General features: G+C 48.1%; 1 protein-coding gene across 1 annotated transcript in view; it reads left to right on the top strand.

Annotated features, from left to right (window-relative positions):
• LOC119962263 (MAX gene-associated protein-like) overlaps positions 1 to 24,833 on the top strand; it is a 151,952-nt gene that overhangs the window by 106,700 nt on the left and 20,419 nt on the right. The window contains 2 exon segments of the mRNA XM_038790254.1: positions 859 to 2,012; positions 3,252 to 3,367. Of these exon segments, the coding sequence (XP_038646182.1) occupies positions 859 to 2,012; positions 3,252 to 3,367 (1,270 nt within the window).

The raw sequence follows: 24,833 nt of genomic DNA, 5'->3' as shown, positions 1-24,833 counted from the left end.
GTTTGCTCTGGTGTTTTTTAAAATTGGAATTAGAGAGTAGTGTTGGGTGGTTTTAATTTTTAGTTTCCACATAAAGAATATAGATTATTGGATGTGATATTGAGCCTCCAGAGTTTCATCCCCAACCGAACTAATGCCGAGAGGTAATCAAGGCTGCTAGTATCAGTAATTTTAAATGTAAATTACATGGGATGGAATGAGAAAATCAGTTGAGGGATTTCAGTAATGAATTGTGTATTCTGATTTTGAACTCTCGGATTAGCCAAGTGAACATAAAAGATCTTTTCATTGTTTGTATATGTGTGTCCTGTGGAGAATGCACAGTTTATTTTCTGAGTGAGGAACATCTCGGGATGGTAGGGGAATGCTCTGATCACTTTGAGTAGCAGAAATCCGATAGTTCTCTGGCTCACTATGTGCTCTCGTTATTATGTAAATGAAACTTTTATAGCCAAATTTTGCCAGATTTGTGTGTTTAAATTTACTATTAATTAATGATTGCTGCAATTTTATGATGTGGAAGTTAATTATTTTGCATCCCCATCTGCTTTTATAGCTTGTTAGGTTCTAGGAAACCATGTACAGAACACACATGAAATATATTGTTATGCTGCAGGTGGGTGCTGCAAGGGAATTGCATTGTTACACCTCTAGCTCCCACTAATGCACAAATAGTTACAGAGGAACATAACAGTTGGTACTCAAACGACTTGAGAGTGATTGACATACTACCTAGAAGAATTATGCACCATTACCCTGATTTGTAACAATATATAATTTGATTGTGTGAACTTCTAAATTATTTCCAGTCTACATGTCTTGGAATGCTTTAGTTAACATGTCCTTTTCACATTTCAGGATCCACAGAAGCAATTCGCTTCCCCACACCTACAAAAACTTATTTTCCAACTCCCGTTCCCAGCAGTAATACTCCACCTCACATTGTCCAACAGGGGACAATACCACAAAGAGGGAGACCTTATACTACTTCTACAAAAGCCAGCTCTTTTGCACTAAATGTGACCTCCGCTACTGTGCCCATTAGCTCCGTGGGCATGGCAGTTCCCATTACAACCACACCACAGACAAAGTTTATAACTGTTAATACAGCCAGTCATCCAGCCAGTAATCCTATCTGTGCAGGCAGTCTGGTTCCCTTACAGCCAGCTGGGTTTGCTTTGGTGCAGTTACCTCCAGGGCAGAAACTTTTACCAAACACTATCATAACCACTGGGGCACCACTGAGGTTTGTGAACCCTCAACCAGGTGTGCCTTCGGCTGAAAGTACAGGCAGTGAGAAGAACAATGTGGATGAGAAAATCACCAACCTGGATAGCAATAGCACATCAGAAGAGCAGTTGATTGAACCTGAGCTAGAGGACATTCATTTTGCAGACTCTGAGCTTGTTGAAACAACGGTGTCTGAAAACATACCTGGAGAGGACCATGTAAGTGCAGACCCATTGCCAGAAGTTAAACTGGGAGACAAATGTGATGCAGCACCTTCCTCTCCTTCCCTCAGTGAGGTTGATGATGAATTGGAAGATGATTCTTTGGGCCAGAAAGCTGTAACAGAAAAGTCTACCCCAGCAGAACTGGCAGACCATTCGTACACCAGTGAAATGTACGCTCTGGAAGAAAGTGAAGATAGAAGTTATTTCTGTGAGGATACTGCAGAAACTGAAAAACATACTTCAGAATATAGCAATGAAATAACTGAAAACAAGACAGACAATACCCCCAGTTCAGAGGAGGAAAAATGGGTGTCAGATGAGATAATGGAGGTAAAGACAGAAGTAAAAGAAAACAGTAGTGGAACAAATACTTCCGATACTTCCTTTCAAGGGAAAGAGGATTACCACAAAGATTTCGGGAATGAGGAATTTGTGGAGTTTCATAAAGATCTGCAGTATGAAAGCAATCTGGAATCAGATAAGGATACAGATTTTCAGAGTGACTTGGAAGATGGTGAGATTCCAAGCGACTTAGATGAAATTGATGTTCAGAAAATGGTGAGTACTGTCATTAGTCGATAATATAATGTAGTCGGCTTTCTATTCGTATAGATTATGCTATTTTAATAATTTTTGTCATTATGTTTAATAACCTGAGCTGCGGTAACTGATTTTTAATGGTGAAATTTGGGTCATCTGGGCATAAAGTGTGGATTCACGAAGGAACAGTTGGGGGACCAGTTTAACTTCCATGCAAGAGTAAGAAACAGAGCTGAAAAAAAAGCATCGACCGAGATACTGTCTTCATGAATTTACTGTAAATCAATTGCCCATGTTACAATGCCTCTTTGACCCTTCAGTCCATCCAGTGCTATATATTGTGGTAAATCTAGCAAGGAGAGACTTCCACTGTGAAGCTTCATTCTGTAGCATCACAGTATTTGAATCATTTACCATTAGGGAAGCCAATTGTAAAACGTGCTCCCATCAACTTTCTCGGGTGCCAGTTCTTTGAATGAACCATTCAAGTAGTTCCACTTCCCTGAGTACATTCTTTTTTTCTGTGTCTTTGTCTCATACTCTCTTGTTTGTCATTTATAATAAAAGCAAACTTACTGCAGATCCTGGAAATCTGAAATAAAAACTAGAAGTGCTGAAATACCCAGCCGGTCTAGTAGCATCTGTGGAGAGAGAAACAGTTAACATGTCAAGTCAAATATTTGTCATCCACCACTGAAAGATATGAAGTAGAATCAAGAACAAGAGCCCATGACCAAAGGGAGTTTGGAGGACGGTTTAAACCAGTGGGCGTTGTGATTACTACTTGCCAGATACAGTTACTTAAAAAAAAAATAAGGGAGAACATCAGCCCACCCACCATATCAAAATGGCCATTTATGGGTCAATTAGGCTAATAATAGGCTGCCTACACCATCATATGTGCAGCAGGGTGGGAGCAGGAAGCCTGAGTTTTAACCTGAAATGGTTGGGCGGAACTTCCATTCCCAATAAGTGGAAGATCCACTCAGCCATTGTTAATTAGCCCTGTAGTGCTTTGTTGCTGGTAAAGAACTGGCGAGTACCTGTATATGGGAAGGAATATCTATCTCAGTGACTGTTACAGATGACAAATTTAATGGATTGCAGTTTTATCCTTATTTGCTGTGCAGGTTTTGGACCGCCCTGCTGTATATATCTTGTATCTGTGTGAATGTATTGTACAGGAATGAGGAAGCAGTTTGAAGTGTTACTGCTGTTTGTGGTCTTTGCTTATTTTTAAAAAAACATTTTTTGCAGTATGAGTCGACCTCCAGTGAAGAGGCTGTAGATATCGAGACAGTGGATGAATTGTCTGAGAAAATCAACATTGCTCGTCTTATTGCTTCTGCTTCCCGCCATCATACCAAAGCAAAGTATGAGATTATACTTTTAAATCATTGTATGCTGGTTTACATTTGTGTGCAGTTACACCTTTCATTTGTCGCAGGCTAATTTTGAAATTGGTCCAATGATGCAAAGAATATCAACATAAATGTACATATTGATAATGTGATGTTGCAAGCTTCAGTATCAATATGGCTGTGGGGTGCTGAGATTGGTTATTAGGTAGCTGAACAAAAGTGTGGGGCTTTGTTACGTTGAACACTACTAAACTAAACTATTCTGTTAAAATTGTATAAAACACTGGTTTAGCCTCAACTGGAGAACTGCGTCCAATTTTGGCACCACACCACGAAAGATATGAAGGCATCAGAGAGAGTGCAGAAAAAAGTCACGAGATTGATTTCGGGGATGAGGAACTTCAGTTATGCAGACTGATTGGAGAAGTGGGGACTGTTTTCCTTTGAGAATAGAAAGTTGAGAGGAGATATGATGGAAAGATTCACATTCATGAGGCGCCTGGACAGAGTAGATGGGGAATAACTTCCCACTGGTGAAAGGATTGAGAAGGCACAGATTTAAGGTAATTGGTAAAAGAAGCAATCAAGACACGAGGGAAACTTTTTTTCACCGTGAGTGGTCAAAATCGGAAATGCACTACCAAGTGTGGTGGAGGCAGGTTTAAATGAGGTATTCAAGAGGGAATTGGATTATTATCTGAAAAGGAAGAATGCAGAGTTATGGGGGGGGGGGGGGGAGAAGGCAGAGGAATGGCAAATAGACATTGTTCATTCTGAGAGCCAGTGCAGACATGATGGGCCAAATGGCCTCCTGTGCTATAATGATTCTGGGTGCGATTTAACAGAGACATTTTTAAGTGTCATTTTGGGTGTGATTGGTGGAGTGTTTCGCGACAGCCACATTGACCAGATTATGGCTCCTATTTGACAGTCAGCCGTGCGCCTCAGCACCTTACTAAAAAGGGGAGCTGCTTTTAAACGAGCCCTCACCACTCACTCCCAGTCAGCACACAAGCATGGCAGCACGCAGACCTGCTCCTTGCTTTTGGGATGTTGACCTAGCCAGGCTTCTCAATGCGAGGCACAACATCCTGTTCCCCAAAGGAGGTCGGAGGACAGCAACAGGGCCACCAATACAGCCAGGGAGGCAGTGGCAGCAGCTGTCAGTGCAGGCGGCATGACAAGGAGGACCGCTGAAGACCTCCACTGAGCTACAAAGATGTTACCAAAGCTCTCCTGGCATCCGTGCTGCCTGCCATCCCTTAAATTCCCCCCCTCACATTATCCCCACAACCGATCTTCGTGCTTGCTGCTTAGAACTCACTGGCACTCATCACAACCCCTTCATGTCCAGGTGTGGTGCCCACCCATGCCACTTGTGTAGATTGCTCCTGACCCATCTGAGGAACTGGCCCTGGAGATCGCAGGGTTAACCGAACAGAGAGAAGTCACTGACAGTGAGGTTGACCTGCACCATCGTGAGGATCCTCTGTCCCTTCACCCAGATGACCTGTGTCAAGTGAGTTGTCTCATGTGTGTTGTTCATGTCAGACCTTCCCTCTCGCTGACTACATGTCAAATGTCTCGCAGGAATTCCATCTGATGGGGTTGGGCCACCTGGAGTCGTTACCCTCCCTGCCACACAAGAGGAGAGCTCCAAGGAGATCACCATTAACGCGTCACCGCTATCATCCCCACCTTCCACCAGCGCAGAGACACGCACCTTGGTGAGCAACATTAGTAGACAGGCTTCTAGGACACAATCTGATGAACACCACACAGTTGCTGATGCACATCAGGTGGAGGCAGGAACATCCGAGGGAGCCAGCAGTCGGAGGACTCCGCTGGGTCCCAGTCATATGCCGAGCCTCTGAACAAGGTTATCACAAAACTGATGCAGATGATAGGACACAGCCATGAGATTCAGGAGGGGTTGCCAGCAACATCACAGAAAGTGCATAATTGATTGGAGGTGTTCCAAAGGCTATGAGCGCTGGAATTTATACTGACAATGCGTGACACCAAGACCAAAATTGCTAGGGTGGCAACTACAGTGGAAAGCCTGGAGCGCACAACATCTGCGTCGAGTGGTGGTGCCCAAGGCAAGGCTCAGTCCATGACGGCCATGGCTGAGGGCATCGACATCATGCCCCAGTCGATGAGGGACATGTCCCAGCCGAGGCACTGCAGAGTATGGCCCAGTTACAGAGGAGCATCGCTGAGGTCAACACCATGAGGAGCTGCCAGGACTGGCCGAGCCAAATGCCTCCGAGGCCTTCGCAGCTCCATTCAGCTGCCCCTCCATTCCATGGAAACCCCCAGGTTCTTACGGGCACCATCAGGGAGGAGGAAGTGCTGGAGGCCTCCCACCAAAAAGACTATGGTGTTCTCTAGTTCTTCTGAATCCCCCCTTCCTTACACTGGTGCATCTCGTGGGCAGTACAGGGTGGCACAGCGTCGCCTGCAACACTGTATGTTGGCTGGGCCCTCCGCTCCAGGCCCTCCAGAGGACATCTCCCAAGGGTATCAAAGGCCACAAGGTATGGAAAGCAGCAGGCTGTCCCCATCTCTGATGTTCATCTGAAAACGCACCTAGATGCAGCAGTAAACCACGAAAGATCAAGAAGAGAACTGAGTGGGTATGTGTGGGGGGGTGGGGCAGGCACCATCTTCAGCTAGGGGGAATGGAAATGTCAAATGTTCGCTATTAAAACATGTTGCACCTGATGCAAGTCAAACCTCTGCCACGTTAATCATCACAGTGGGCACTGCACACCCACCTGCTGTTGCCCTCTGCTGCCCCGGGCATAGTGCTCCAAGATCAAATGCCCTTGATGCAGACCCTGTTCAGCAGGTGGGTATGAGTACACTGTCAGCAGAAAGACAGGAATCAGAATTTGTCATAAACTGAGGAGCACCAGAGCTAACCTGACAGTGAGTTATTATCACTCTCCTTGTATATTGACCCACTGACAGTACCGACTCGGACCCCTCACCCGGAGATGATGTTACACAGACCTTTTGGAGGGTGGAACAGACTATTCGGGGGAGGGGGGGATTCTCAGTGGGTGTGTACTGCAATGCACCACCAGAGTGGTCCAGGCATCAGAACCGCAATTTGAGCAGTCCGATGCACAGCTCAATGGCAGCATAGGTGGCCATTTGGGCATGGTTATATCTGGTCTCCACCTCGACCTCCAGCCTCCACAGCGGTCTCACTATCCAGAACCTCAGCGTATAACCCTTTAAACCCCCCCCCCCCCCCCCCCCCCAGAGCCAACCCATCTGTGGAGGCCAAATCACTGAGTGTCTTTAAGATAAAGATAGATAGGTTCTTGATTAATAACGGGATCAGGGGTTATGGGGAGAAGGCAGGAGAATGGGGATGAGAAAAATATCAGCCATGATTGAATGGCATAGCAGACCCGATGGGCCGAGTGGCCTAATTCAGGGAGTGATGTTAATGACGTGAGTGCCATTAATTACCCGCAGGACCTGGGGTATCCCAGCAACGGCAGAAAATCCTGCAGCCTAGGCATCTTGGTGAGCTTGGTCCAGCTCGAAGTTGGCAAAGTCTGATGCCCGAGGATGCAAGGCATTCATGACTTTATGATGCACTTGTGGGCTGTAGCTTGTGATATGCCCCCATTTGAGCCCTGGAATGATACAGTTGCATAGAAGTTTCAGGGCTGCGTCACCGGAAGCAGGAGTTCTTCTCCACGGGGTGCCATGCCCACAAGGATGTGGCTCAGTTACCGCACTGTCTCTTTTGTTGAGATGGACTCTCCGGCGGCACATGCTGTCCATCATCTCCTCAAGACCAGCGACGCCTGCACACCTTGATCTATACATTCGCACCCGGCCACAGCAGGAGATCCCAGACACCTGCCTGGAACATTAGGGAGACCGTGCTCAGGGTGCCCTCCACTGAACCACACACTGTCACGGGAGTAACCCCAGTGCTGAAGCCCAGCTCTTGAGTGTTTGATTGTTGGCTGCTGCCTCTATGATGCTGTGGCTGCTGACTCTATCGTACTGATGCTTCTAGAGTTCAGGCACACTGTTCAGGCTTCAAAATTTAATTGAAATGAAATGCAATAATCAGTGTCTGAGATTTGGCACGTGTACCCATGAGAAGCCACTTGAGAATATTTTGTTTGTTTAACACTCAACTTCGTAACATTCTACATATCACACTAACCATTAAACAACAAGGAAAGTCTACCCCCCCCCCCAGGGCCGGAGCGGAGTCCCCCCCCCCCCCCCCCCCCCCCCCCCAAACAGGCCCGGAGCGGCGTCTCTCCCCCCCCCCCCCCCCCCCCCCCCCAGCAGGCCCGGAGCGGAGTCTCCCCCCCCCCCCCCCCCCAAACAGGCCTGGAGCGGCGTCTCCACATACACCCCCCCCCCCCCAAAAAACCGGCAGCAGCCACCACGTGGCAAGAACAAAGGACTGGACAGACTCCTCTCTCTCTCTCTCTCTCTCTCTCTCTCTCTCTCTCTCCTGCGTGAGACAGGTAGGGGAAAAGTGAGGGGGGGGAGAAAAAAAAAGGACTTTTATTTTAAAAAAAGAACACTGTTAAAGAGAAAGGGGGAGGGATATATATATTATTTTCTCTTTCTCTACACCCACTCCCATCAAAGCAAGCCCACCTGAGGGGAGTTGCATAAAAGGAGGTGGGAGAAAATAATTAATAAACAAATAAATAAAATAAAAATTGGGCATCGAAAAAGGGGGAACAGAAAAACAAGGGGAGAAGAAAAGATGAAAGGGAAGGGGGACAAAAAAACGCCATAAGGGAGCCAAGAGAAAGGGGGCACCAAAAGCAGGCGGGACAAAAGGCAAGCCAGCTCACACGAGCGGATTAGCACACGAAGCAGCGGGACGGATATACCGCCGTATCAAAAAGAGCCGGACAGACAGGTGCCCTCTCCCCTGGGGTTAGAGGGGGGCGTGAATTGGAAGGAAGCCTTTACTGAGGTGGTGAGGGAGCAGCTGCAGGCAATCAAGGCAGAGTTGAAAGCAGACGCAGAGGCCGCAGCACAGGCAGCAGTGGCCAGGGCCATGTCAGGGGTGCAGCAGGCTCTGACCAGATTGGAGGAGAAAGTGGAAGCTCAAGGGAAGAAACTGGAAGCTCAAGGGGGGAAACTGGAAGCCCATGAGGCAACCATTAAGGAGCTAGAGAAAGCAGCGACAGACATGAGCGACCGGGTCACGGCCCTAGAAAGGGAAGTGGCGAGTCTGGGCGCAACGCAGGGGAGCCTGAAGGGCAGGGTAGACGACCAAGAAAACAGCTCGAGAAGGCAAAATGTTAGGATAGTGGGCCTGCCAGAGGGGACCGAGGGTAGAAACCCCACAAAATACGTGGCTGCAATGCTGGGCAACTTAGTGGGCAGGAAAGCTTTCCCCACCCCCACCGGATCTGGACAGAGCACATCGGTCGCTGTGCCCGAAGCCCAAGGAAGGGGATCAACCGAGAGCAGTCATAGCCAAACTGCACCGGTACCGGGATAGGGAGGCAATCCTGCGCTGGGCCAAGGAAAATAGAGCCAGCAAATGGGACGGGCACACCATCCGAATACAGTAGTCCCCCTTTATAACGCGGGTGTTGGGGTCCAAGACCCCCACCCGCGTTGTAACCGAGCCGCGGATATCCATGATGGGGGTTTTAAATTTATTTAAAAATCTATGCTAGCGCTTCCCATTGTGAGTCGGCGGGGGAGAGGTCAGACCCCCGTAGACTCACAATGGGAAGCGCTAGCATAGATTTTTAAATAAATTTAAAACCCCCATCGTGGATCCAATTAAAATTTCAGCGGCCGGCTCACTTTGATCCGGAGAGAAGCTGCTCTCAGTGAAATAATCAGCCGGCCGCTGAAATTGACACTGCCGGCTGCTCTCTCCCTCCAATCCAACTTTTAAGTTTTAATGTTTCTGATTGGAGGGAGAGAGCAGCGGGCAGTGTCAATTTCAGCGGCCGGCTCACTTTGAACCGGAGAGGGAAGCTGCTCTCTCACTGAAACAATCAGCTGGCCGCTGAAATTGACACTGCCCGCTGCTCTCTCCCTCCAATCAGAAACATTAAAACTTAAAAGTTGGATTGGAGGGAGAGAGCAGCCGGCAGTGTCAATTTCAGCGGCCGGCTGATTATTTCAGTGAGAGCAGTTCCTTCTCCGGAGCCGGCCGCTGAAATTGACACAACTGACAGTTGGGGTCCATCAGCCCCCCCGCGGTATATCGCGAACCGCGGTATTGCGGAGCGCGGTATAACGGGGGACTACTGTATATGAAGACCTTGGAGTGGATATATCTAAGAAACGGGCTGAGTTTAACAGAGCGAAAGCGGCTCTCTACAGGAACAAAGTGCGTTTTGGCATGCTGTACCCAGCGAAGCTCTGGGTCACATACCAAAACAAGGAATATTTCTTTACAGCCCCTGCTGAGGCGAATAGATTCATCGAGGAGCACGGGCTGGAAGAACAGCAGGGGGGGTAGGGACGAGAGGCCCCTGGCAAGGAGCAACGACACGCCAATGGGTAGGATGGAGGAAGAGCAGGCAGAAAACCGTAGAGGCCAGGTAGAGGAGAAGCGAGACAACAACCTCCGAGAGGGGAGCCACCGTAATAGCAGGAAAGCTAGCGCCGGGGGCACGCAACAAAGCAGGGCCGCTGCGCACCCCCAACAGGGGGGAAGGCGCCAGGCAGGGGAGGGGGGAGATCACCCACCAAAGTCGGGAGAGCAAACAGGGACAGGAATAGGGTATAGAGGAGCAAAGGAGGGGTATACAGGGGAGGAGGGTAGAGGGAGAGACCAGGGGGGGGCACACAGGGAGGGGAAAGGTAGGGTCAAAGGGACAAACGAGGCCAGAAAAGGAACAGGGCTACAAAGTACCACAACCAAGGGCTCGGAACAAGGAACCGCTGCAAGCACCCACCCAGTACGGTCTGTGGGCAAAGGGGCCCCCCAGAGTGCAGGGGACTACCCGCGTGGCGGACACACAGTGGACGGGCATGGCGGGTGCCCCCAAGACAAGGGGAAACCCCGGAGCGCAGAGACCCGAACGCATGGAGAGAGCAGTGGTAGCGGCCATCCTGGACGGCCCCCTAACAAAGGGAAACCCCGGAGGGCAGGGGCTTGTCCACCAGACAAACATGGTTAATCCCACAGGAACGAGGGGGCAGAAGCCCCCCACCAGGATAATCACCTGGAACGTAAGGGGACTTAACGGCCCAGTGAAGAGATCCAGAGTCCTCACCCACCTCAGAAATATGAGGGCCGACATAGTCTTCCTCCAAGAGACGCATCTGAGGGAGCAGGACCAACTGCGGGTAAGAAAGGGCTGGGTGGGACAAACCTACCATTCCTGCTATGGGACAAGGGCCAGGGGGGTGGCGATACTGATCGGCAAGAGGACAATGTTAAGGGCGACAAAGACGGTTACAGACCCAGGGGGGCGATATGTCATGGTCAGCGGGGCCCTGGATGGGGCGCCGGTAGTCCTAGTCAACGTGTACGCGCCCAACTGGGACGACACGAGCTTCATCCAAAAGACCATGGCAGAAATCCCGGACATAGCGACGCATCGACTAATCATGGGGGGGGGGACTTCAACTGTGTACAGGACCCAAAGACGGACAGATCAAACCCCAAAACGGGGAAAACCTCAAACATGGCAAGGGAACTCGGTCACTTTATGGAGCAGATGGGAGCTGTGGACCCCTGGAGGTTCGCCCACCCGGGGGAGAAAGAATTCTCCTTCTTCTCCCCAGTACACAACGTGTTCTCCAGAATTGACTTCTTTGTGGTGGGGAAAACGGTGCTTCCAGGGATAGACAAGGTGGAATACTCCGCAATTGTGATATCAGACCACGCCCCACACTACATGGACGTGCGGCTGGAGACGGGAAGGGCCCAGCGCCCCACATGGAGGTTGGACGGTGCCTTACTAGCTGACAAGGCCTTCAGCGAAAGGATAGCGCGGGCCATAGCGGAGTACACGGAGAACAACCAAAACGGGGAGGTATCATCCTCCACGTTCTGGGAAGCGCTTAAGGCCGTAATAAGAGGGGAAATCATTGCCTTCAAAGCGCAAAGAGATAGGGAGGAAAGGGTGGCTGGGCAGAAGCTGGTCGACTCCATACTGGAGGTAGACCGTAAATACTCCGAGGCCCCGACCGTAGAGCTCCTGGCGGAGAGAAAAGAACTACAAAGGAACTTTGACCTGCTCTCCACCAGGAAAGCAGTGCACCAACTCCGCCAGGCACGCGGGACCCTGTACGAACACTGAGACAAAGCCAGCCGCCTGTTGGCACACCAGCTGAGAAAGCAGGCAGCCACCAGAGAAATTGGGCAAATCAGGGGTACCAGAGGCATGTTGGAAACAGAACCAGAGAGGATTAACAAAACCTTCAAGGCCTTCTACCAAGAGCTGTACACCTCAGAGCCCCCAACGGGGAAGGCTGGGATGAACCGGTTCCTTGATGGACTGGTCATACCAGTCGTGGGAGAGGGAAGGAAACGGGACCTGGAAGCACCACTAGCACTGGGAGAGATCATGGACAGTATCAGCTCCATGCAGACGGGAAAGGCGCCGGGACCGGACGGATTCCCGGCGGACTTCTACAAAAAATTTGCGACAGCGCTGGCCCCGCACCTGCGGGAGATGTTCACAGACTCGCTAGCTAGGGGCACACTGCCACCCACGTTAGCACAGGCCTCAATCTCGCTGATACCTAAGAAAGACAAAGACCCAACGGAATGTGGGTCATACAGACCCATATCTCTGCTGAACGCAGACGCCAAAATACTGGCCAAAATCCTAGCCAAAAGGCTAGAAGACTGTGTACCTGAGGTGGTCACAGAGGACCAGACGGGCTTCGTCAAAGGTAGACAGCTCACCTCGAACATCAGGCGCCTGCTGAACGTGATAATGACCCCCTCCGGGGAGAGAACACAAGAGGTGATCGTCTCCCTGGACGCAGAAAAGGCCTTCGACAGAGTCGAATGGAAATACCTCATAGAGGTACTGGAGCGGTTCGGGCTTGGAACAGGGTTCACCGCGTGGGTAAAACTCCTATACAACGCCCCCATGGCGAGTGTACGGACCAACAATACCAACTCCCAATACTTCAATACTTCCAGCTGCACAGGGGCACCAGACAAGGATGCCCACTGTCCCCACTGCTGTTCGCACTAGCAATCGAACCGCTAGCAATTGCGCTCAGGGCAGCAAAAAATTGGAGGGGGATCCGAAGGGGAGGCAGAGAGCACAGAGTCTCACTCTATGCAGACGATCTGCTCCTCTACATCTCGGACCCACAAAGCAGCATGGACGGAATCATCGCGCTCCTGAAAGAGTTTGGAGCCTTCTCGGGCTACAAACTCAACATGAGCAAAAGCGAGATCTTCCCAGTACACCAGCAAGGGGGGTGGGGGGGGGGGGGGGGGGGGGCAGCACTAAAGGGGCTGCCGTTCAAACAAGCCCGACATAAATTCCGCTACTTGGGGATCCAAATAGCCCATGACTGGAAAGGGATCCACAAATGGAACCTCACCAGCCTGGCAGAGGAAGTAAAAAAGGACCTGCAAAGATGGAACACACTCCCACTCTCCCTCGCAGGAAGAGTCCAGACGATCAAAATGAACGTATTGCCCAGGTTCCTCTTCCTGTTTAGATCCATTCCGATCTACATCCCCAAGGCCTTCTTCATAGCGCTGGACAAACTTATCATGGCGTTCGTATGGGGGGGGTAAAAATGCTAGGATCCCAAAGAAGGTCCTACAGAAAACAAAATCCAGGGGGGGGCTAGCCCTCCCGAATCTACAATTCTACCACTGGGCGGCAACAGCCGAGCGAGTAAGGGGATGGATCCAGGAGCCAGAAGCCGAGTGGGTGCGTGCGGAGGAGGCCTCCTGCATGGGGACCTCCCTCCGGGCCCTCGCCACGGCAGCACTCCCATCCCCACCCAAAAAACACTCCAGCAGCCCAGTGGTGACAGCCACCCTCCAATCCTGGAACCAACTGCGGCAGCAATTTGGCCTGAACAAAATGTCGGACAAGGCTCCCATCTGCAACAACCATAGGTTCAAACCAGCACTGACTGACGCCACCTTCAAAAGGTGGAGACAGGACGGGGGGACACTGACAGTCAGGGACCTATACACGGACGACAGGATCGCAACACTGGATGAACTGACAGAGAAATTTCAGCTAGCTGGGGGGAACGAGCTACGGTACCTGCAGCTCAAAAACTTCCTACGAAAGGAGACAAGGATGTACCCACAACCGCCACGACAGACACTACTGGAAGACCTACTGGACGCAAGTATCCTAGAGAAAGGGAACTGTAGTGACATGTATGGCCGACTGGTAGATAGGGACGACACCGTACTGGACGCAACAAGAAGGAAATGGGAGGACGACCTGGGGATGGAGATAGGGTGGGGACTCTGGAGCGAAGCACTGCATAGGATCAACTCCACCTCCACGTGCGCAAGGCTCAGCCTGACGCAACTAAAAGTGGTACATAGAGCCCACTTAACGAGAAACCGTATGAGTAGGTTCTTCCCGGAGGTGGAGGACAGATGTGAGCGGTGCCAAAGAGGCCCGACCAACCACGCCCACATGTTTTGGTCTTGCCCCAGACTTGTGGAGTACTGGACAGCCTTCTTCGTGGAGTACTGGACAGCCTTCTTCGAGGCTATGTCCAAAGTGGTGGGGGTGAGGGTGGAGCCATGCCCAATAGTGGCGGTCTTCGGGGTTTCAGACCAGCCAGATCTATTCCTGGGGAGGAGGGCGGACGCCCTTGCCTTTGCCTCCCTGATCGCCCGCCGTAGAATCCTGTTTGGCTGGCGGTCAACAGCACCGCCCAGAGCTGCAGACTGGCTGTCCGACCTCTCGGATTCTCTCCAAATGGAGAAAATCAAATTCGCCATCCGAGGGTCGGACGACGGCTTCCACAGAACGTGGGAGCCATTCATGCAATTGTTCCGGGACCTGTTTGTGGCCAACGTACAAGAGGAAGAATAGTCGGGGGAAGGTAGCCGGCGGGGAGGGGGGGGGCTATGGGCTCGTTTCGGGGGTTTGATGGCTAGCTAAGGCCCAAAACCAAACTAAATAAATGCCAATAAACATGTTGGGGAATGTAAAATATGTATGCCGGCAAAGAGGGGGAGGCCACAGTTATTACTACGAAGATGCTCAGCTGTAAATATATATGTTAATTTTTGCGTGTTTTTTTTCTCTCTCTAACAATTTGTAATTTGTTCAATATAAAACATGAAAACTGAATAAAAAACATTTAAAAAAAAAACAACAAGGAAACCACCGTTCCTTATTGGTACCAGAAGAAAGCAATATCAGCAGATTTTCACAAAAAACCCAAACACACAGTATCACGCCTTACAGGTTCATCAACAGAAACTGAGAATGTATTATCATGTCCAGAACTTTGTCGTAGAAATGGCCTGTCCATCAATGTGTTTCTTGTTCCAAATATCAGTGCCATTCTCCGTCCCAAGAGCCGCAGCTGTGCAGACCCTCCCACACAGCCAAATCTCACCAGAACAAAATCTTGGCATCCATATATTCAGAGGTGCTCAAGGTGCAGTTGAACATCCTTGTCTTCCAGTGAAGTGCCAGTTACATGCAACATTCAACACACCAGCCACAAACGGTCAGCAATCTGTGAAAGCATTTCTTCAACGGCATCATCAGGTGGCACATTTGGATCAGTGTCGCGCACCAGGTCCTGAAGCATCTTCTTGCTTCAAACTGGATTGCCTTCTGAGGACTCTTACCTCCACTGAGCGCAGTGTACCAGGACCCAGGTATCTTGAAACAATTGTCCTTCTTTCCAGCTACAGAAAGGAAGGAAACAGCAACAGAAGCCTCCAGGATTTTGCAGCCACCAGCAGGAGCAAGAAGCAAACATAACCTGCAGCTGTGAAGTGCTCTTACAACTAACTAGGCCAATTCTTTATTAGCAATAACCTTCAGCTGTGAGGCTAGAGGCAGTTCACAGTCAAATGGAGTTAGTGACCTGGTGGGGTTCGGGTCACCCTTGTACTGTGAGTGTGGTTGACCCAGCAAATCCTGCGGGGAGAAGGAGGTGGCGGAATTGGGATACAGAGGGGGCCCAGTCACTGGACTTCACTATCGGGCCTCCCGCTCAAAATGGCGGCCCTATAGCAGGATTCGCAAAGCATTGCTTTGCAATCCCGCCATGGATAAATTTGCATGGCATGGGATAGTGAATCGCCTCTGGGCACCACTTCCAGCATGATCGATAATCAGAGGCGATTCATCTCCGGCAGGAGAACATAGTCTCCCAAATGGATAGTCCAGCCCACTGACTATGTATACTGCTTTGTAGGTGGCGCATGTTAAACCTACCCAATACCGAATACAAGGGGATTCCACTCACTTGGTGTCTGGCTGGTGTACCACTCAGCAAACCAAAGGGTGGCTACTGGACAATGAGAGCTGTCCACCGACAGCTTGGCTGATGACTTTATGTACAGCCCACACAAAATGCAATACATAAGACTATAAGACATAGAAATTCTGCTTCGCCATTCAATGCGATCGGGACTGATCTGATATAATCCTCAACTTCACTATGCCGCCTTATCCCCATAACACTTGCTTCCACTGTCTCCGCCGCTCTGGAGAAGCTCTGTAATACTCAGCAGAGTGGTATCAAAATTTGTTGGGGTCTGCCTATTGCTGCACAACCTCACATTGAGTTGCAGTCCTTCCCACCAGCTGCATGGTGCACAGCTGATGAGGAGGAGTGTGAGACGAAGGAGGGGGGTGGGGGGGGAGGATGAGAGGACAAAACCTAGACAGCCCCTTTCTGGCTGGGCTGTCCATGAAGAGCTCTGTTCTTCTGAGTGTATTACCACTAATCGCAACCCCAAATTCTCATTCACCAGTCCCATACTACCTTATTTTCCCTCTATTACTGGCACAGGTCACAATGCAAAGGTAAAAACTAGAACCAAATAAGCATATCGACTTTATTAATTGAATCATATATTGCTTACAAGATTTGAACATTCATATTTGTGCCTTCCTTTAGTGTCTGTCCTCTGTGTTCCTACGCAGTACTACCTCAGAAACAGCAGATGTCTTTCAATGCAGGAGTGTGCAAATGGTTTTGGCAAGTGACCAGAAATAATTATAAGACAAGACGGTCTGGTGCACCGTCTTTCACCTAGGTGACGGCAAGGGCACTGGTGAAGTGGCAGGAATGGAAGGATGAATGCTGTCTTCCTCCATGGAGCTATTGCCTGGGGTGACACCTCAACAATATTAGTGATCTATAAGAAAATTCATTGCTATGACCCCCTAAAGAGCCTGTTTGCGCATTGTAATCCGCAGCCTTGTCATTGGTAATCTGAGCTTTCATGACAGCAGGCTGATAGTGCATGGCAGCAAGTTGATCTTGCATTACTTCATCTGAACATCTTCTATTGCAACACTATGACTTCTGGTGGAAGCTGCTGATGCAGCACTGGAAGCTAAGACATCAGCCATCAGTTGTTGCATGGGGGTCACAAGTGTGGTGAGTTTACCACCACTTCCATGCCGGAAAGGGTGGCATCAAAGCTCATTACAAGGCCCTGTGCCAAGTTGGTGCTGGACTCCATCATGCTCCTTGACATCAAACAGAGGTTTTCTGGCATGTATACACCTGTCAGCTTTCTTTTATAGGGTGTATTCTTTTATAGGTTGTTCCGTAAAGTACTCATTTGAGTGCACTGCAATAGAATTAGTCTGACCATTCCCTCTGACAAGCTGGTTATCCCTGTCCTGGCTGCAGGTCACTCATTGCACAGTTGCTGCATTTAGATCTTGCCTCTACGCTATTTTCTAAACTACATGCAATTTAGTATCCAAGTTGGTGGCTGAGTGCATGGAATCAATTGACAGTGCATCTTGATTATCACTGTCTTGCTCTTACTTCACTTGGGGCAGCACGGTAGCATTGTGGGTAGAACAATTGCTTCACAGCTCCAGGGTCCCAGGTTCGATTCCTGCTTGGGTTACTGTCTGTGCGGAGTCTGCACATCCTCCCCGTGTGTGCGTGGGTTTCCTCCGCGTGCTCCGGTTTCCTTCCCACAGTCCAAAGATGTGCAGGTTAGGTGGATTGGCCATGATAAATTACCCTTAGTGTCCAAAATTGCCCTTAGTGTTGGGTGGGGTTACTGGGTTATGAGGACAGGGTGGAGGTGTTGACATTGGATAGGGTGCTCTTTCCAAGAGCCGGTGCAGACTCAATGGGATGAATGAATGGCCTCCTTCTGCACTGTAAATTCTATGATATTACACCTGTTGGACAGCTGAAAGGAGGTGGGCACATGGATAATCTTGTGGTGTGGGGAGGTGCAACCTGTAAATCAGAAGAGATTATGGATGAGCTGACGTGTGAGGTGGAGGATTAGCAATGAAGACATCAGGGGAGAGCACTGATCCGCCATGGGGGTTTGGGGATGCAAGCATGCTATCGCCCTCTGGTTAGCTCCTGCTCTCCATGGTTGCTTGCCTTGTCCTGCATCAGAGAGAGAAGTATGTCAGTGAGTGTAGTGAAATCGGTTTGGGTGATGTGGCTGTCATGGTTGAATAGTATGCGCTGCTGAGATGGGGAGTATGAGGCTTATAGCAGTGCTAAGTATGTACGGGTGAGATGGAGCATGTGAACATCGGGTGTGAGTCACAATTGATGGAGATTGTGTTGGGGATGTGGGAAGTAGAACAGTGACTAAGGTTAATGGTGTTGTTTGCAGAATGTGGCATTTGAAGATTCATTCAATAACTGTAACCGATTATTTGAGTTCATTTTGGTCCTGGGGTGGGCTCCTTGTGTTCCCTGTGTAGCTATCTGCTCCCACTGCCTTCTGAGTATCTGTCCTGGTGACCAACTGGCTTCCTGTGGATACAAGACACCTTTCCACCAAGGCCTCCAGTACAGAATCTGAAAAGATTGGAGAATACTCCCACGGTGTAATTATTTAATATTTCACAAGTCAGATTTACTTCCTTCATTACTGCCAGCATATGCTCCCCTTCAATCATACTGCCTCATTACATTGATCAGGTGCTCTTAATTGGTCGGCACGATCCCTGCACCAGTTTTGCGGGGACTATCGAGTTTAACTTGCGAGTGTTTTATGTTGACGATTGTGTATCATCCTTAAGTGGCTTATTGAAGGGTTTTATTTATATTGGAACTGATGGTATATAACAGACCTGTTTCACCTTAATCGAAGGATGTTTATCAAAGGTGTGTTGAGCTTTATTTTTCGTTTTAGGTTAAAATTTATAACGTATCTCTTGATCTGTTTTGCAAAATTTTGGGACATGCCTAATCCAACATGGATCCATCAGCCTCAAATAGTCAAAGTGATGGATGAGTTGGTAAAACCTCTCTGTACTGCTAAAAGCCTACCGAATGTGCCCCGGCTGTGAGTGATCAATAGCAAGCAGTTTCCCAAACTGAACATAACACCTGACAGGGTCTTAAGACTCCAAATAATTACTACAGCAATTCAGCTGCTGCTTTAAAATTTGCTCAGATCCTTTGGGTACTAGTTGGCCTTTCTCTACTTTCAAAACAGTTGCATTGTGCCATAATCTTTGCAACAACGATTTCTGGTTAATTTCTACAAGCACATGAATACAGTTAACATTGGAGAAATGTGGGGAGCCATTGAGCTTTAACACATGTATAAGTCCAGTGGCACAGCAGTTATGAATCTGAGTCGTATGATGCAGGCAGGTTCTTGCCATACTGTTATCTCAGCAATTTAAAAAAATAAATTTAGAGTACCCAATTCTTTCATTTTTCCAATTAAGGGACAATTTAGCGTGGACAATCCACCGAGCCCGCACATCTTTGGGTTGTGGAGGTGAGACATTAGGAGAATGTGCAAACTCCACACCGACAGTGACCAGGGTCGGGATTGAACCCAGATCCTCAGTGCGGTGATGCAGCAGTGCTAACCAGTGTGCCATTGCGCCGCTCCGATTTCAGCAATTTTAAGAGGAATGGAGGCAGTGGATGAGAGATTTTCAATAATTGAAAGAAACCCAAGTCGGCGGGGGGGGGGCAAAACAACATGGCCTCTCCTTGCAGACCTTAGCAGTGTTTGCAGAGGCTTTGAACCAAATTACTTATCTGCACCTTTGGGCAAGGTATGGGTAAGGAAAAGGGTGTTCAATCTGTGCCCATGTGTCTGCAGGGCTTGATGTTAAGGCCCTACAAGTCTAAGCAGCTCTGTCTTACTCGTGCTTTATTTCTTACTCATTTTGTTCTGATCATATTTTATGGCATTGGAACTTTGTGAAGGCTCTTTTCTGTGCTTTGGCTCAAGGATAAATCATAATAACATGATCCATTGGTAGCAACAGCTTGAGATGTATGCAAATTAATGTGAATGTGGAGTTAACATATAAGCATATAAAATAGGAGCAGAAGTAGGCCAGACCATGGCTGATATGATTGTGTTTTGAGGTCTATATTCCCATCTACCCCCGATGACCTTTGATTCCCTTGCCTAACAAGAATCTATCTACTTATGTTTTAAAAGTATTCAATGACCTTGCCTCCACCACCTGCTGAGGCAGAGAGTTTCAAAGTTGCACAAGCTCTGAAATAAAAATTTTCTCCTAATCTTTGTCCTATAAGGACGACTCCTAATCTTAACACAGTGTTCCTTAGTTCAGACTCATCCACAAGACAAAACATCCTTTCCATGTCCACCTTGTCAAGACCATTCAAGATCTTGTGTACTTCAATCAAGTAACCCCTCACTCTTCCAAAATCCAGTGGAAACAAACCCAGTCTGTCCAACCTTTTCATCATAAGACAACCCGCTCATTCCTGGTATTAAATCTCCGCTGAACTGCCTCCAAAGCATTTACATCCTCCTTTAAATAAGGAGACCAAAACTCTGCACAAACTTTTCAAGATGTGATCGTACCAGTGCAGAACATCCTTCTTTTATCTTCAATTCCTATCATAATAAACAATAGTATTCCATTAGTGTTCATGATTACGTGCTCTACCTGCATACTATTTGTGACTCGTGCACTAGTACACCTAGATCCCTCTGCAGCTCGAAATTCAGCGGTTGTTCTCCATTTAAGTCATGCTCAGCAATTTTTATCCTTCCAAAGAAAGTCCCATTTTATCCCATCTGCCAGATTTTGCTCACTCACTTAACCTATCCAAATCTATCTGCAAACTCTATGTCATCACATTATACATTCCTACTAATCTTTGTGTCATCTGTTACCATGCCTTCGCTCCCCACATCTAAGTCATTGATGTTGTCATGTGAAAGTACCTTTAAGAAATGGGTGTTTAAGAAATGTACCTTTAAGAAATGGATATTTATCAGTGATGTCAGAGCGTGGGTGGAGCTGGGCTGTCTGTCAGCTTTTTACTTTTGTTTTAAGCTGTTTGCTGCAGAGTGTGTTTTAGTTTCGTTTTCAGAGCTGGATAGCTGCAGTCGCAGCCAGAAGGGGTATTAGTCTCTCTGTAATCTAAAGAATGTAAATTGATCCTTTGGTGATTTAAAACTAATAACTGCTCTCAGTAGTGACTTTAACCTGATGTGCTTCTGTTTAACTTTTTTTAAAAAGTCGTATGGATGTTAAAAGGACAGCTTAAGGATTACTTAGTGTTGTATTCTTTGGGGGTTGTATTTGAATTTATGGTTGCTAAGGAGGGATTCAGATTTCTGGATAACTGGGGCTCTTTCTGGGGAAGGTGGGACCTCTATAGACAGGATGGTCTACATCTGAACCTGAGGGGCCCAAATATCCTGGGGGGGAGATTTGTTAGTGCTCTTTGGGGGGTGTTTAAACTAATTCAGCAGGGGCATGGGAACCTGGATTGTAGTTTTGGGGTACAGGAGATTGAGAGTATAGAGGTCAGGAGCACAGATTTGACTTCGCAGGAGGGTGCCAGTGTTCAGGTAGGTGGTTTGAAGTGTGTCTACTTCAATGCCAGGAGTATACGAAATAAGGTAGGGGAACTGGCAGCATGGGTTGGTACCTGGGACTTCGATGTTGTGGCCATTTCAGAGACATGGATAGGGGCAGGAATGGTTGTTGCAGGTTCCGGGGTTTAGGTGTTTTAGTAAGCTCAGAGAAGGGGGCAAAAGAGGGGGAGGTGTGGCGCTGCTAGTCAAGGACAGTATTACGGTGGCGGAAAGGATGCTAGATGGGGACTCTTCTTCTGAGGTAGTATGGGCTGAGGTTAGAAACAGGAAAGGAGAGGTCACCCTGTTGGGAGTTTTCTATAGGCCACCAAATAGTTCTAGGGATGTAGAGGAAAGGATGGCGAAGATGATTCTGGAAAAGAGCGAAAGTAACAGGGTAGTTGTTATGGGAGACTTTAACTTTCCAAATATTGACTGGAAAAGATATAGCTTGAGTACATTAGATGGGTCATTCTTTGTACAATGTGTGCAGGAGGGTTTCCTGACACAATATGTTGACAGGCCAACAAGAGGCGAGGCCACATTGGATTTGGTTTTGGGTAATGAACCAGGCCAGTTGTTAGATCTGGAGGTAGGTGAGCACTTTGGAAACAGTGACCACAATTCGGTGACCTTTACGTTAGTGATGGAAAGGGATAAGTATACCCCGCAGGGCAAGAGTTATAGCTGGGGGAAGGGCAATTATGATGCCATTAGACATGACTTAGGATGTGTTGGTTGGAGAAGTAGGCTGCAAGGGTTGGGCACACTGGATATGTGGAGCTTGTTCAAGGAACAGCTATTGCATGTTCTTGATAAGTACGTACCAGTCAGGCAGGGAGGAAGGGGTCGAGCGAGGGAACCGTGGTTTACCAAAGAAGTGGAATCTCTTGTTAAGAGGAAGAAGGAGGCCTATGTGAAGATGAGGCGTGAAGTTTCAGTTGGGGCGCTTGATAGTTACAAGGAAGCGAGGAAGGATCTAAAGAGAGAGCTGAGACGAGCAAGGAGGGGACATGAGAAGTCTTTGGCAGGTAGGATCAAGGAAAACCCAAAAGCTTTCTATAGGTATGTCAGGAATAAAAGAATGACTAGGGTAAGAGTAGGGCCAGTCAAGGACAGTGGTGGGAAGTTGTGTGTGGAGGCTGAGGAGATAAGCGAGATACTAAATGAATACTTTTCGTCAGTATTCACTCAAGAAAAAGATAATATTGTGGAGGAGAATGCTGAGACCCAGGCTATTAGAATAGATGGCATTGAGGTGCGTAGGGAAGAAGTGTTGGCAATTCTGGACAAGGTGAAAATAGATAAGTCCCCGGGGCCGGATGGGATTTATCCTAGGATTCTCTGGGAAGCCAGGGAAGAGATTGCAGAGCCTTTGGCTTGGATTTTTATGTCATCATTGGCTACAGGAATAGTGCCAGAGGACTGGAGGATAGCAAATGTGATCCCTTTGTTCAAGAAGGGGAGTAGAGATAACCCCGGTAACTATAGGCCGGTGAGCCTAACGTCTGTGGTGGGTAAAGTCTTGGAGAGGATTATAAAAGATACGATTTATAATCATCTAGATAGGAATAATATGATTAGGGATAGTCAGCATGGTTTTGTGAAGGGTAGGTCATGCCTCACAAACCTTATCGAGTTCTTTGAGAAGGTGACTGAACAGGTAGACGAGGGTAGAGCAGTTGATGTGGTGTATATGGATTTCAGTAAAGCGTTTGATAAGGTTCCCCACGGTCGGCTATTGCAGAAAATACGGAGGCTGGGGATTGAGGGTGATTTAGAGATGTGGATCAGAAATTGGCTAGTTGAAAGAAGACAGAGAGTGGTAGTTGATGGGAAATGTTCAGAATGGAGTTCAGTTACGAGTGGCGTACCACAAGGATCTGTTCTGGGGCCGTTGCTGTTTGTCATTTTTATAAATGACCTAGAGGAGGACGCAGAAGGATGGGTGAGTAAATTTGCAGACGACACTAAAGTCGGTGGAGTTGTAGACAGTGCGGAAGGATGTTGCAGGTTACAGAGGGACATAGATAAGCTGCAGAGCTGGGCTGAGAGGTGGCAAATGGAGTTTAATGTAGAGAAGTGTGAGGTGATTCACTTTGGAAAGAATAACAGAAATGCGGAATATTTGGCTAATGGTAAAATTCTTGGTAGTGTGGATGAGCAGAGGGATCTCGGTGTCCATGTACATAGATCCCTGAAAGTTGCCACCCAGATTGATAGGGTTGTGAAGAAGGCCTATGGTGTGTTGGCCTTTATTGGTAGAGGGATTGAGTTCCGGAGCCATGAGGTCATGTTGCAGTTGTACAAAACTCTAGTACGGCCGCATTTGGAGTATTGCGTACAGTTCTGGTCGCCTCATTATAGGAAGGACGTGGAAGCTTTGGAACGGGTGCAGAGGAGATTTACCAGGATGTTGCCTGGTATGGAGGGAAAATCTTACGAGGAAAGGCTGATGGACTTGAGGTTGTTTTCGTTAGAGAGAAGAACGTTAAGAGGTGACTTAATAGAGGCATACAAAATGATCAGAGGGTTAGATAGGGTGGACAGCGAGAGCCTTCTCCCGCGGATGGAGGTGGCTAGCACGAGGGGACATAGCCTTAAATTGAGGGGTAATAGATATAGGACAGAGGTCAGAGGTGGGTTTTTTACGCAAAGAGTGGTGAGGCCGTGGAATGCCCTACCTGCAACAGTAGTGAACACGCCAACATTGAGGGCATTAAAAAATTTATTGGATAAGCATCTGGATGATAAGGGCATAGTGTAGGTTAGATGGCCTTTAGATTTTTTCCATGTCGGTGCAACATCGAGGGCCGAAGGGCCTGTACTGCGCTGTATCGTTCTATGTTCTATGTTCACTATGTTTTAAAAAGGTTAACTTGAGTTCATAGAATAAACATTATTTTGCTTTAAAAAATACTTTTCCATTTCTGCTGTTCCACACCTGTAGAGTGGGCCGTGTGCTCCCCATACCACAATCTATTAAAAGTTGTGGGTCCGGTGAACTCCATGATACACTTTGGGGTTCTCTAAAGCCTGGCCCATAACAAATTGGGGTCTCATCCGGGATAAAAGTCTATCTATTGGATTGGTTTAGTGAACTTAAAGACAGTGAGGGGTGAGCATATTGTGGGTGCTTTTCAGGTGTGGTATTTTAGTTTAAGTTGGGAGGGTGTTGTGGACAATGGCTCTTTCAGAGGCTCTGAAGTTTTTGAGGGTGGAGACGGTCACACGCAGCACCTTACGGACAGAGACTATAAACAGATTTTTAGATTTGGCAAAAACATTGCAGTTAACATTACCTGACAAAATGCGAAAAGATGAGGTAATTATGGCAGTGGTTAAGCATTTAAAGTTGCCTGAGTTACAGTCGGACTCATTGGAAATGGCAAAAATTCAGTTACAAATTAAACAAATGGAACATGAGAAAGAATTAAAGCAGCTTGAATACGAAAGAGAGAGAGGAAAAAGAAAAGGAGAAAGGAGAAA

This window comes from Scyliorhinus canicula, chromosome 2 (assembly GCF_902713615.1).
Source record: "Scyliorhinus canicula chromosome 2, sScyCan1.1, whole genome shotgun sequence".
Lineage (NCBI taxonomy): Eukaryota > Metazoa > Chordata > Chondrichthyes > Carcharhiniformes > Scyliorhinidae > Scyliorhinus > Scyliorhinus canicula.
The sequence above is the reverse complement of the archived record's forward strand: the minus strand, read 5'-3'. Positions and strand labels throughout refer to the sequence as shown.